Raw genomic sequence first — 14,576 nt, forward strand, 5'->3', positions numbered from 1 at the left:
CCGTTGCGGAGCACAGGCTCTGGACGCGCAGGCTCAGTGGCCATGGCTCACGGGCCCAAGCCGCTCCGCGGCATGTGGGATCTTCCCGGACCGGGGCACGAACTCGTGTTCCCTGCATCGGCAGGCAGACCCTCAACCACTGCGCCACCAGGGAAGCCCGGCAGATCTTAATTGTTGGGAAAATGTGACCGATATCACCTTTTTGTCTCTGTTGAAGTCATCCCCAAAGCAGCGAAGGAGTCTGTGGAAACATGGACCCCATAACATTACGGATTGAGGGCTTTTGGTGAAGTTTGGAGGAGAATAAAAGCACTGGGAAAAGAAAGACCCCTTTTTGCAAAAACTGGCCTAGAGTCCAGACCTAAAAACACTCCTGGTTATTAACCCAAATATGCAATAATAGGGGAAAGAGAAAATGAATTATGGGACAGCACAGTAACTATGGTGCTGTTCTCATGGATCACATATATTTTAGAAAATATTAATTGGGGGAAATCTTGCAGTATATTAAGTGAAAACAGTAGGCTACAAAATTAAAACTCCGTAATTCCAACTTGATAAAAAATAGAAAAAAAAATGGAAGGAAGACCAAAAGTATTAGCAGCATTTATCAATGAACGGGGAGAATATTTTTATGGTTTTGAAGAATAGTTTCTATATGTTCCACAATGAATATGTACTGTTAAAATCAGAGCCCACCCAATAAAAGTACCAAAACCAAGAAAAGGGGAACACCACGCATTTGTGTTGTCAAGTAAGCACAACCTATTGTCGTGCTTCAAGTTGCAGCTTAGTGTAAGAAAATATATTCTTTGTCGTTCTTCGCCTTTCCCCTCTCCAGGGAGATTGTTCATTACTACCTGATCTTCCGTTTCCCCCTCTTTCTGCTGTTAGAGGAGGACCGACTTAAACAGATGGGCTTGTATCTCTGTGATTTAGACAGTTTGCATGTGCCTCCTTTTCCCACTCTTCTGAACTGTAGAACTAACCAGACATGAGATGGAAAGAAAATGAGGGAAAGAGAGGGTCACCTATCCAAGTCACAGTACCATGTAGGTGCCTCGGGGGCCCTAAAGGAAGCCCACTGTGGTCCAAATTCTCTGCTAAAGTTGGGGTTCCCCCTGGATCCCCAGCTCTCCTAGGCATCGGCTCCTTTGGAAGCTGGTTGTGTGGATCTCCGTCCAGGACATCATAGCCTATCAAGAACTGCTAGTGGCTTGACAGTCTGTGGAGCAGCTGCCCTGGATGACAGTAACGTCTGTAGTGCTTTCTCAGGCCACTGCTGAGGAAATGCAAGGCCAGAAGACCCTGGCAGAACAACCCAAAGAGCGTGGGCTGTAGTGGCCACTCGGCTTATGCTGGAAGAAATGATTTTCTTGTTTTAGATTTTTTTGATTAAAAAATGTAATTATTCTTCTAGTTGGAAGAAGTAATACATGTTTATTGCTTCACGTTTTAGAAATCCAGAGCATTTTCCTTCCGTTTTGGGAGGACACAGGAAATCTTTCTAAGCCTCCTAATGAAGTCTTTACTGTAAAAATTCACCTTGAAGACATTAAATTTGGTGGGAGAGCATTTCCTACCCTTTTCTCATAGATCTTTCAGGGGCTGGCTAGAGCTTGTGCTGTATTTGTGGTTGTGAAAACAGAAACCTCATTTAAAATGGAGTTGGGAGGCCGGAAGGGGACGCTCTAGTGCCCTCCCACTCCATGTCAATTACATCTCCAGCAGGAATGTTACTACTTTATCACCCAGCACAAGGAAGGAAGAATTTCTCTCCGCCCAGCAACAGCCCAGCCAATGAGAGACTGTCACAACTCAGCCAATGAAAAGCCACCACACTTCACACATTGGAGTTTCCTCCAGTGGACTCTTTGTTTATAACAACCTTTCCCAACTCCTCCTTCTCCTCTATAAAAGAATGCTCCTTTCTTTTCTTCTCTGGACCTGACTTTGGTTCACCATAGACTGCATGTTCTAAAGAGCAATTCCTTGCTGTTCCCAAATAAACCCACTTTGTTGGTAAAATAACTATCTGTTTTATTGTTTTAGGTCAGCAGGGTACTCAAGGAAGTAGCTGTATTGAACACAGAGGAGAGGCTCAGGACATCTTGTCCCTAAAGGGACTAGGACACTGTTCTTGCACTGGGTTCTGAAGATTCTTCTAGGGTGGCATGGCCCCTGGCTTCCTCACTGTGGCACTGTGAGCCTTGGAAAAACAGTCACCCTTCCCATATCTCAATGGCTTCTGCATAAAATGAAGATTATGTTACACTCTATGTCCCAAGATGTTTGTGAGAGCATTTGGAATAATGGATGTGAGCCTGATTTGAAAATTAAAATGTTGTAAAGGCAAGATCTTATTCCTAGTTTTTCCATGATTCTGCATGTGTCCAGGAGTACCAAAAATCAATATCAAACATTTTCAAATCTCAAATATTATGTGCTTAGCGCTGCAAAAAGGATTGTGGAGGATACAGAAGTAAAACACATGATCCAGGCCGCAAGGAGCTTACGAACCAGGGGAGATCACCAATGCTTGATGACCTCATTGCATGGTTCACACCTACATTAAATAGTCCACACTGAGCCATTAGGGAAGACCATAGAGGAGACCATTAGGAGGCTGGTGGAGCAGAGAGGCCTCATGCAGTCTGGGTGGGGCTTGAATAGGTGACAGGGAAATGGTACAATCTCCCTGGCTTTTTTGGGAAAACCGGGACCAAAGACACCCAAGGGCAAATGATATATTGGGTTCAGGGTGCATCAAGAAAAAGTGATGGACCAGACAGACAGTGCTGAGTAATAACAGGGAAGCAGCTGGGAAGCAAAGGGACAGATCCTAGTGGAGGGCAGTCCCAAGACTCAGGCAGAGCTGAGTCCCCAAAGAAAGAATGTACCCCCATAAGCATCTCTACACCCCAGTATCTACACCGCTGTGTGCTCATTGCTTCTGGTAAGGAGCTGACAATGTTGTTGTGAGGGGAAATTGAAAATCTGTTTCCAAATGTCTTGGAAACTGTATAAGCGAATGTAAATCTAGTTTATTTTAATAAATAAAGATAACTCAGGAATAGGAGTAATATTTTCCCCTTGAATTTAAGAGGGTATTGATTGTGGAAAATTATCCAGGATAATGCATTTTTTATCCTAAATTATTATGTATGGAAATACTAAATGAAACACTTGGGAAGAGAAATAGTAAGATTGCATGCTTAGAACATTTATGAGTTTTGCAAAAAGATCCATCAAACTGTAGAGCCAGCTAGCTTCCCTTCACCTTGGATTTCAAAGAACTTTTTGGATTTGGATTTTTGTTTTGTTAAAAAACTTTCCCCTAGTCTTTGAACAGCTGGCACCGGGACCCATGCCCACCTACGTCATTAACATGGTACCACTGGTTTTAACAATGCAGGTTTGACTAAGAATGGAGACTGTAAGGTGGATGAATGACAAGACAATAATAATGAAAAATACATATTTATGGACCTCTACAAGCACTGATTGTTGATTTAGTACTGTGTAACGGACACTAAAATTCTCAGATTTTCTTCAGCCATCTTAAGTAATTATTTTTTGATTCTTACATCAGAAGTTTTGAAAGCTTTTTTTTTCCCCCATGCTTTGTAATGCCTGTTAAATTGTCACAGGATTACGTTTGCTTAGGCATATATAAAACGTTTATATTCTTTTGGAAAGTAGCGTTCTGCTTTTAAAGCCTATGTCTGCAAGTAAAGCCAGTGGACGCGGAATGAGCCAACAGTAAACCGAGGCAGCTGGCCACTAGAGAGTGTTTATGGGTTATTTAGGTGCTATGACGAAACCATCAGTCTGACTCGTGGGGACTTTCTTCTAAGTGGGCAACTTATTTGCAGGCATAACCGTTTTTCCAACAAACCTCAGTTCAGTGCATTCTCACAGTCAGGTTGCGTTCAACCTGACCCTAAAGTTCCAACAACACAGGCCCAAGCACTTCTAACCCTAGCAGGACAGAGGATGGACAAGGCGACACTCAGCAGAGTGCAGCTGTGCTGTAGAGGAGCCACCCCTGCACGGAGCAGAGGGCATCCTGGGAATATCTCTGGGGATCTGAACTCCTCAGCCCACTGTTCCAGCTAATGAAATATCTTTAGTCAGGCCAGTTTCCGAGCAAACTAATGAAATCTGTAGGTCTAAGTCTGGAAACAATTTTGTCATGAGGATGTAAGTGTGGTTTTTGATAGGTTTAATTTAAATGGATGTTGGAATAACATGGGGAACCCTGGGGCTAAGAGCTGCAACTTCATCTATTTGGTCCCATTAGAATACCCATCATAACTGCCTGGAGGAATCAGGAACATTCTCTCTGGCAGAGATGAGCTGAGGAAGGGCTATTCATCCGATGACCAGGAGAAGAAGGGCTTACTGCTCCAGGACGGAGGTCAGCAAACTATGGTCATTCCTCCAGCGTTCTCCTTGACCTGGGAATCGTATTTTTAAAATAAGCAGCCATTTCAGGGCCACAGGAATCAGGACTTATTACAGTAAAGAAGAGAAGCTTGTTCCTTCCAGGGCTAGAACATTTTGTAGGTTACTTTTCAAGTCTTAACCATGTGCTATTATGACATCATTGAAATTTAGTCAGGGTAAAGTCAAGACATTTAAATGGAACTATTTATTTCCTTAAAAAGATAGCTTAACTTTCCCTCTCCAACTCTAGAAGGACTATTAGGAGGAAGGGAGACAAGATGACACGACTGTTCTTACAAATCCTAGGGGGCTGTTGTGAAGCATCCTTGGTGCCAGTCCAGTTCATGAAACCTCACATCCCTTTTTCCACCCAGACAGGTCTTTGCCTTCACAATGCTTCTTCCAGCCTTGCCTAAGGAGGAGAGGGAAGCAGGAACAAATATTCTGAGGTTCAAACACCACAGACAATTAACCCATGTAACCCGCGGTGCCCAGGGCTCAGCGTCATTTGCTTCTGAGATCCAAGGACTCCATCCTTTTGCCTTGTTACGACTTTCCTCTCCCTGGTTTTTTCCTAGAGCCCATATTAGCCCTGGCAACAAGTAAGCAACTTTTATAAGGATGGGTCATTTGGTCAAACATCCACATCTCTGAAAATTTGGGATCCCCAAGTGAGTGACCTGATTAACAACATTCACAAGAAACACAGCCGCAGAGAAGACCGTGGGCGCCAGCGTAGCCATGTCTCATGCACAACCTGGGGAAGTTTCCTGTCCATTTCTCATGCAACTGACATGGTCATTTTCCTCTCCCTGCCATAGACTTCCAAAACCTTATCCAAATCTAGAGCAAACTCGAGCTTTTTCCTCTGGTGTGTTGTCTTCACGGATGCTCTCCAATTCACATGAGAAAGCACCTCCCTCTTCATTGTTTGGAATACCTTGACGTTGAAAGCAATTGCAAATTATTCTGACTCCTTACCACTTCTCCTCCCCATATACTAATCCCTTCTACCAGGTTCACTGCACACCCACACCCTAAGAGAGGAGGATATAGACTAAGTCACATGAAAATCACTGGACCACCCTGCAGAGGTGAACTTGTCTCCATCCCCTGCAGCGGTGACAGACAGACACACTGTAGGTTCCACCCACATCAGTTTGTCTCCCAAGGAAAGACTCTTACCAGTAGTTCATCCCATCTGTCTCTTTAACGATTTTCTTGGCACAGATAATTGCATCTGTGAGGTCGTCAGTGATCAAGTCTGTAAGAGAGAGTAGAGGGTTAGCTGAGATTTTATTGTTGGAGCTGGGGAGGCCCGAATCAGATTTTCTTCACTTTTCTCACTGCTTTTGGAGCAGGTGGGTTGGAAGAACCATGAGCCATACCCTTATTTTGTTACACTTCTCCACAAATCAAAGAACTGTTTTTGTTTCTAGACCATCCATACCTTAAAATTTCAGACTCCTTGATGTTTCAGAGGAATGGACCAGCCCTGAAAGGTTTTTGGAAATGTGTTTAGGGAAAACACAACAGGAAAATGTTTTTTATGTCCTAAAGAAACACACAAGTGAGAGAGGACAGTACAGTGTTTTCTTTACTTGTGTTAATTTGACATGGAACATCTCTTTATAGATAATTATTAAACTTTTGCCTATTGGAACTTTCTGGTTTGTGCAATAATTTTCTTTTTACCCAAGGTGTTTTTCACATGCAGAAATTTTTAAGTTTTATGTCAAATACATCAACCTTTGCCTTTGTTACTTTTTCTATGGCTTTCAGATGTAACAAATCTTTCAACTGAAAATGTGTTCATTGATATTGCTTCATCAGAAGTGACCTCAAAATCCTTCTCAACACAAACACGACAGAAAAAGGCAAATGGACAAAAAAGTCCAACATCATTTCTGTTGCAAGTTGGTTTCTCCAGAAGCAGTTGCTGAGATGGCTTTGGAGTGCAAGGTATTTATTAGGGATCCACGCCTGTAGAAGAAATGGGCAGAAGCAGGGCTGGGCAGGCGGAGACCATAGCTGTGATCTAGGCCCATCAAACCTCACCCCCTGACCTTGAGCCTGTGGTGAATGTTGCCCATCAGAGTTGCCCAGGTTGGACCCCTCAGAGTTGCCCCAGGTTGGTCTAGAGTTGCCAGTGAGTGCAGTGAGTGCTGCACTCACTCCCCGGGTTTGGGCTGCCCACAGGGGCAGAACCTTAGGGGATGCAGCTCTTGACACCCGAGCAGGTGCTAGTAGACAGCGTGCAAATCACACAAATGCAGCTGGGACCAAATGTCCTTCCTTTGAGGGGAACCTGGGAAATCCACATCCACGCCCACCACAACCACCAATCCAAGACACAAAAACCCAAACCATTTGACAGAATTTCTATTTAACAACTGAGCAAAGATTTTGCAGGAATTGGGTAACGCTCGATATTGACAAGGGTGCAATGACATATGCACTCCTGAGTTCTTGCTGATGGAAGTGTAATGGATTCAACTTTTCTGGAAAGCAAATAAAGCTTTATTAGCTTATAAAAGTCTTTTGCCTTGTTTCTGGGAAGAGAATTATTTATAACAATAGCTATTGCTATTAGTTGACCTTTATGGAAAACGTACCCTATGTCCAGCACACATGAAGCCTCTTCATGCATTATCTCCCTCATACTACAGGATTACCATGGCTACAGCCATTATCATCCCTGTAAACTGAGGTCATACACCCAGTAAGCGAGTCTGCCTTCAAACCTAAGGCCACTTCCTTCCAACAGAGCTACTGCAACAAGGTTCCAGCCTGTGTAACACCGTCTGCTAAAAAAGTCGATAATAAAAGTATAAATACTTCATTAATTTTTCAAGTAATTATTATCCAAACTTAAGGGCTTGGTATCTAATACAAGTTCAGATTACTTAGAAACACTTTACTTCGTGTGCATACATTCCTGATGAGTGCTTGAGACACTGGGGTTTGTGATTGAACGTGGTTGGGGCCTGTTTCCTAGGAGAAGTGGGGTCTCTGGAGTCTCCAGGGATGGCAGGACACAGATTACACAGAGTAGGGAAGAAGCAGAGGGTACGCTGTGAGACCTGCCTCGGCGCAGCCCTGGGGCCAGTACACAGAGAACAAAGCTCGTGTTTGTGGTGCGGCAGGTTGCCCATCTGGAGATGCTGTGCACGGTTTGGTGGGAGGCGTAGGTACTGCAGGCCCAGGTCGTACAGATGGTGGAACGTGTTTGTCAATGTCCCAGTTTGTTGCACAACTGAGAGGTTTTGCAAGTGCAAGTTGGACGTGAGTTTGAATTTCCTTAGGCTAATGTGTTAAGCTAGGTCGGGGCTGGGGAATAAAGAACCTGGCACGGGGCTGAGATGTGAGAAACCCAGTGAAATTGCCACAGAGGGGCAGCAGAGGGGCAGAAATGAGCCCAGAGAGCAGGTATATACCGGCGCCCGAGCCAAGAATGGCTTCTGCTCCATTTACTTCAAGTAGACAATTCTGTCCAGTCAAACACAGATAAGGAAAGGGTTAGGTTGAACATCAAAGCATCGTTCCACGGAATCATTTATTCTCCCCCATCCAACAAAAGAAAACAGCAACAATCTACACAAAAAAAACTCGTTCTTTTCAGGTAAGATGAGTTCTACTGCAAAGTCTGTCTCTCCCCAGCATAGTCCTGGCCCCCAATGCAAATACCACTATCTTAACCCAGAATTTACATCTCCTCGTACTCTCTGAAGTGGCAATGGCCAACTCAGATACCAGGCTGATATGAGAAATAGAGATTAATGTAAGTGGGCTAGCCTAGATACAGGGGGCAATGATGGTTTTCTTAAACATCTCTTATTTTAATGAGGACTAAGTTATTGGAGGGAAATAAAGATTGCTATTATATTATTATAGGTATGTGAGTTTGTGTATACATAGATATGTTTATATTTCTATATATGTATATATAACAAATATTATGTCCAAATAGTTTGGGAAGGCCGGCAGCAATCTGAGGAATGTGGTTTGGTCTGGTACTAACAAGAGCATGTAGCTTCAGGAGGTGGGCGTGAGGTGCATGTATCCTGTACACGCATGAGGTGTCACCTACCTTGCACACACACTCTAATGCTAGCTTGTTTCTAGGTTCCCATGACGAATGTCCCTACTTCTGTAATCCATGGGACAGAATGACATTGTCCCTAATTACAGCCTCTCTGGCCTGAGCCTGGGGGCGGCCGGTCATAGAGGGTGATTAGGGTATAAAACCAACATCCTGTTTTCTATTTTAAAGCTGTCCCTAAAAATCCCAGGCTTTTGATGATGAGAAAGCAGATATGAGTGATCCTTCGCCTCTAACCACGAACCATCTAACATTTTAATTTCTGAGAATCCATGGTTGTCTTGCAGATATACATTTACCCCAGACTTCCTTAACTGGCACAACATTGGACAATCCTCAATCAGTAAACTGCATGTAAAGTCAAGCACGGCCGTGAGCGGCAGATTTTCTCTCCTACTGTAAACAACTAGACAACTAGACAAAACATGTGATCATGATTTTCAGGCATTAGACAACAGGGAATGCAGAATCCTTGAGAGATAGAAACCAGACGAGGCTCACCTTGTGACTTCTGTGACTGTCTGCCCAGTGCCACTTTCCAGACCTTGAAGGTAAAACCCAGACAGGAGATGGCAGTCTACGTGGAGGAGACAGAGATGAGAGGCTGAGACAGTTGGCATTTGTCGAGAGGCTCCCTGAGAGGAAGGAGTCACCAAAAGGAGCACGCCTGAGCTCTGCAGAGAGATGTCACTGAGTCTTTGGCTGAAGACCAAACCGGGCATGTCAAGGGTAAAACTCCATGAGACTAGTCAGAGAACTGTTGTGAGGGACCTCAACAATTGCAGGGATCAGTCAGGGCTGGGAGACATGATTTCTGACTGGCCAGAGGAGAGAGACTTTGCCGAACCTTAGGATATTCAAGAGAGGCTAAAAGGGAAATACTTTGAGAGTAAGGCTGAACTAGTCCTCCCATAATGACTGCTCTAGAACATCCCTGACCAGAACTAACTGCTTGCCAAGATGAACTTCAATAATCCTTAAAGGAAGACAACACAATCCTGACACTCAACAATGTAATACACACGCTGTCTAGTATCCAATAAAAAGCGATCACATGTACGAAGAGGTATGGAAATGTAACCCATAACCAGGAGAAAGATCAGTCAAAGGGAAGACCCAGAAGTGACAGAGTTGATTGAATTAGCAGACAAGAAACTTAAAACAGTGCTTATAAATATGTTTATTGCTATCAAGGACTTACAGGAAAACATGAATCAAATGAGAGAAATGAAAGATATAAAATAATTACCTAGCACTGAAAAAATGCATTACCTGAAATGAAACATTCAACTGGTGAATTTAATAGATTAGGCACTTCAGAAGAAAGATCAGAGAACTTGAACATAGGGTGGTGGAAACAATTGAAAAAGAAAAAAAACAAAGAAAGTGAAAAAGGCTGAAAAAAAAATGAAGAGCCTCAGTGACCTATAGGAAAACATTAAATGATCTAACACATGTGTTATTAGACCCCTAGAAGGAGAAATTAAAAAATTATCCACTCAGGGATCCAAAATGTTAGCGAATATCAAGCAAGATAAACACACACAAAAAACAGACATTTGTGATCAAACTGCTGAAAATTGGTGACAAAGAGGAAATTGTAAAAAGGGGCTAGAGGAAAAAGGACACGTTATCTACAGGGAGCCCAAGAAAATCAAGGGTCACCTCTATTATATGTGAAGTGGTATCATGTTTTTTGAAGGTAGAATGTGATGCATATTGTAAACCCTAGAGGAACAACTAAAAATAAAACAGAAGTACAGCTAATAAGCCAGTGGTGGAAATAAGAGAGAATACTGGAAAGATTCAATTAATCCAAAAGAAGGCAGGAAAAATAAATCAAGAATAGATGGATAGATCCCACAAATAGATGGTAGATTTTAAAGTAATCATATCAGCAATTACATTAAATATAAATGATCAAAATCAAGGTTCAGCAAACTATGTAGGACCCACAGGCCCACCCTCTGTTTTTGTAAATAAAGTTTTATTAGAACACAATCATGCCCATTCATTTACGTATTGTCTGTGACTGCTTTTGTGCTACGTGAAGAGTCGAATAGTTACAAAAGAGACTATAAGGCTCACAACACCTAAACTGTTTATTATCTGTCCCTTTCAGAAAAAGTTCCCTGGTCTAAACATTACTGTTGAAAAGCAGAAGTTGTTGGACTGGCTATAAAAGCAACACCCAATTATATGCTGTCTATGAGAAATTCACTATAAATGTAAACATATCAAAGATATTAATGATAGTTTCTTTTTGAAGTTTTCATTTCCCAGCATAATCTCTGCTTTCAATAAGTTACTTTTATCTGGTTTTTGTTGTTGCTGTTGGTGGTGGTGGTGGTCTCATTCTTTCATGTCAGTGACACTCCTATGAAGTCTAATGCCCCTTAGTTATCTGCACTTATTTAGGAGAGGGACACTAAAAAGCTGATTAGGAGTTCTGTACACAGAGGTGGGGATTTTCAACTGTGCATCTCACTGTAGGGAGATCTAACTAGTTTGTTCACTGGGAAGTCCCACTTCAGTTACTTCCTTTCCATCTGGCTGGATTCCCCAGAACAAGGTCTTCTCTTCTGGAGAGGCTAGGCTGGTTGCCAACATTCCAGGATCGGAGTGGAGGAAGGTGACTGGGACTACAGAAACTTAACTCCATGTTTAGTATGGAGCTCTCACACTCAAATGTTGGCGAGGTCTCTCAGTTGAGAGATGTTCTACTTATCCTGTCCAGGAGAGAGAGCCCCAGTATCCTGCCAGGGTTAAGGAGGAGCAGTCAATACATGAATGGAATCAGGAGGGGAATCAGCTGCTCCTTAACTGGATTTCCAACTGATCGTCCTGTTGTCAACCTGCCTTCACTCCAGTTTCCGGAAGTAGCTGATGCTGCTAATTTCTGAGCCCTTTTGGGATCCTGTGGTTGCTTCTTGGCTTTCCCATGGTCAGTTTAAAATTCAGGATTTAACAATTCTCTAATTGCTAAATTAGTCACCATTTGTCCTCTCACTTTCCAGCTTCTAACAATATACACATCCAACCACCATGTTTAACTAGAAGACTCTATTGGCAAGCTCATAGGAGATGCTACTGAAAGTGACCAAGAAGGGAACGAGTTTAAAAGTCAAACATGTAACAAAGTGAAGGCACTGAATGTTTGAGCCTCGGAGATAAGAATTGAAGATGAGAAACACCTACTAATTATTTTCAAACATTTAATAAGTTGCTGTGTATAAAATAGAGAAAATCTGTTTTGAATAAATCCAGAAGGAAAAACTAGCATTCATGGAATAAAGCTATAAGGACATGGATTTTGGCTCAACAAAAGAATGCTCTAAATTAAGGGTTGACCAACAATTGGTCAGGAGGTAGCGAGCATTCCATAGTATTGTAGGAGTAGGGACAACTTATTAGGTAAATTAACAGTGTTCCATCATTCATACATTCACAGTTATGTACTGATTATCTTGTATGTGTCCAAGAGAAATAAAAGTTTATTTCCTGCTCCTAAGGAATTTTATCACTCTTTGTCTTCACCCTTGCTCTTTTCCCTACATTCATTTAGTTAATGAATATTTTTTGAGTTCCAACAATGGCCAAGGACCATTCTAGGCACTGAGGATACACCAGTGATCAAAACAGATAAAACTCCTGCCCTCACAGAACTTACCTTCTAGAGGGGGAGCAAACAAGACAACCACTTATTCACTCCATCCTTCTACCATTGAGTGTCCCTTGCATATTCTTCTCCATACCACCAGCCATGACCATCATTCAGGTCTTTTTATCTCTCACTTAAATCATCTCTTCTTTAATCTCTCTCACACCCAGCTTGTATATTAATTTTTCTGAAGCAATGTTGAATCAACTGACCTATTCTGATTTCCTAGTGCAGGCAGAAATCAGTGTATGCTCCTTAGCCTGGGTCCCAAGGTCCTGTGCGGTCAGGTAGTCATCAACGTTTACAACCACATGTCCTGTTATTTTTCATGCACCTTTTTGCTTTTTTGTTCTCCTTACCTGGAATGACACTTCTCTATCTTTGAATATCCAAATCTTACCTATCTTCCAAATCTTAGATAAAATATCATTATGTCTACAAAGCTTCCCATGACTTTATTAATAATATCTCTTTCCTCGGAAGCCCACACCTGTTTACAGTCATTTATTGAACTTCGTATAAGCGCATATTCTCTTCCCTAACACCAGAATTCGTGTCTGATGCGTCCTGCTATGCTCAGTTCTGTGCACACATATATTTCTCAAGCGATTGAAGTAAAAGACTTGGAAGCGAATTCTAGCGTCATTTCTGCTGTTTACGAAGTGCTGTGTGAAGTGAATTTATTTGGCTCATTCTGTACAAAGAAGCATAAACTGCATGTATTGAGTGAATTGCTTATGGAAAGCAGTTGGTGAACAGCTTTTTCCTTCTTAATGAATATATTTAACTTTTCTATGCATGAAAGGGTAGTAAGGTCATTTATCCAGGCCCCTGTTTTTGTGGTGGGCTTCATAAAAACTACCCTAGAAGGGAAAAGTCATCTTTGGATGTAGGCCACAGGATCATGAGTGTCACCTTGGGGAACTGTTGAATAATTTACTAGCCTGGTGCAGACCTACTTGCACATCTGGACTCCAAATTTTGGTTAAAGCAGAAGGTGGGTGGATATTCCATGATCAACTTTCCCATCTATCCCTACGGATAATATTTGTAGAGTCAAAAGCATACCTGTGCAGGCCACATGACAGTGGTTTTTCTCTTGCAGCTTCGCACGTCTGCACCACGTGTAACTGTTTATCTTAAAAATGCCGTAGTCGGTGCTCCCATCCTCCAGGTCAGTCTGAGCAGTGGTGTTGTAGTGGCTCTCGTAGTAGGCCATGCAGATCCCTAGAGGGAGAAAAAGCCAGAAATGTGAGGGAAAAAAATGCATTTTTTTCTCCAACCCTGCTCTGAGGGGGAGAGTTCCCTTATACAGGTTAAGGGAACATGTTCTGCTCCCGACAAAGCTTGGGGAGGGTCAGGGCTGGTAGTGCACCCGAGGGGCACAGGATGGGCAGGGTGGCACACATAGTCAGTGGCTGAGTTTGGAGTAGACTAAACGTCAGATCTGCCCCCTACACTGTCAGCAAGAATGGTGGTGTTTTCCCCTTCTCTTGCTGGTGTCATTCGTACAGGACTCCAGGAGTGAGGACAAGAGGGGCAGGGAGGAGGAGAGAAGCCCCCGAGAGCAGCAGTTGAGGACATGTGAACAGCCAGCAGCCGTCCCTGGTGGGGCAGAGCATGGACAGGTTTGGAGCAAACAGAAGTGAGTGTGGATGGGGCCTTTGACATCCCAAGGGAGAGTCCAAGGGAAGAAAAAGAACAGGAAGGGAGAAATCTCACAGTTTCCAAGGCTAAAGCCCCGGTAATTGTCCAGGCCAGCCCTCGAAAATATTTTTGCCAGTTTACAGCGAGTGTAGATTTTGGGTTCAACGACCGTGATCAGGCAGCCCATCAGGGCCAAGGTACCAGCAGCCTTCATCCCCAGGTGTGTTGAAGGCAGAACCTGTCAAAAATGAGAGACCACATCAGACAGCCCTGCTTTGTCCTGATTCCTGAGACTAAGTCTATCGCCAATGAGAACTTCGAAATCTGCCAGCCTAGATGTTTCCTGTCACTTGTGAACATTCAGAGCCAGCATCAGGGAAAAACCAAGGGCAGTGAGTACACAGTACAGGGAAAGGGTGAGTGCAGGCTCTCTAAGCCTTTCTACATGGTTACTTTCAAGTAAATGCTATGTTCCCAGGACCAGGCATGCAAAGAAATTAACCCTCTATTGACGTCCGGAAGGAAACCACAGAGTGTGAAGCATTTCTAGGACTCCCATTTTAACTCTATGAAACAAAACAAAACAAAAAATAGAATACTAAGAGGTAACCATTCCCTATGCACATGGAAACAGACACCTCAGTTTCAGCCAGAGATGAAATATACATGGGTCTACATGGACCACTTTAAGATTTACTGATGGAGGTTTATTAAAGG

At 42.9% G+C, this 14,576-nt stretch overlaps 1 protein-coding gene across 1 annotated transcript; it reads right to left on the reverse strand.

Annotated features, from left to right (window-relative positions):
• Window positions 1-4,724: 4,724 nt before the first annotated feature.
• LOC112402920 (lysozyme-like protein 1) lies at window positions 4,725-14,074 on the reverse strand. The gene is made up of 4 exons (XM_024750143.1): window positions 13,935-14,074; window positions 13,281-13,439; window positions 5,635-5,713; window positions 4,725-4,861 (listed from the first exon to the last, which is right to left on the reverse strand). Exons 1-4 carry the CDS (start codon window positions 14,071-14,073, stop codon window positions 4,792-4,794), a joined length of 447 nt encoding a protein of 148 aa, XP_024605911.1. The 5' UTR covers window position 14,074; the 3' UTR covers window positions 4,725-4,791.
• Between the last annotated feature and the right edge of the window lie 502 nt (window positions 14,075-14,576).

This window comes from Neophocaena asiaeorientalis, unplaced genomic scaffold (assembly GCF_003031525.2).
Source record: "Neophocaena asiaeorientalis asiaeorientalis breed wild unplaced genomic scaffold, Neophocaena_asiaeorientalis_V1.1 scaffold4, whole genome shotgun sequence".
NCBI classification, from domain to species: Eukaryota; Metazoa; Chordata; class Mammalia; order Artiodactyla; family Phocoenidae; genus Neophocaena; species Neophocaena asiaeorientalis.

Bases quoted from the DNA above. Each gene is read 5' to 3' on its own strand.
- LOC112402920 (XM_024750143.1), bottom strand. From the start codon at position 14,073: ATGAAGGCTGCTGGTACCTTGGCCCTGATGGGCTGCCTGATCACGGTC. The intron at 13,440-13,934 runs GTGAGATTTCTC...TTCTCCCTCTAG, and splicing joins GGGCTTTAGCCTTGGAAACT to GGATCTGCATGGCCTACTAC. The intron at 4,862-5,634 runs GTAAGAGTCTTT...TCTCCTCCTTAG, and splicing joins ACAGATGGGATGAACTACTG to GCAAGGCTGGAAGAAGCATT.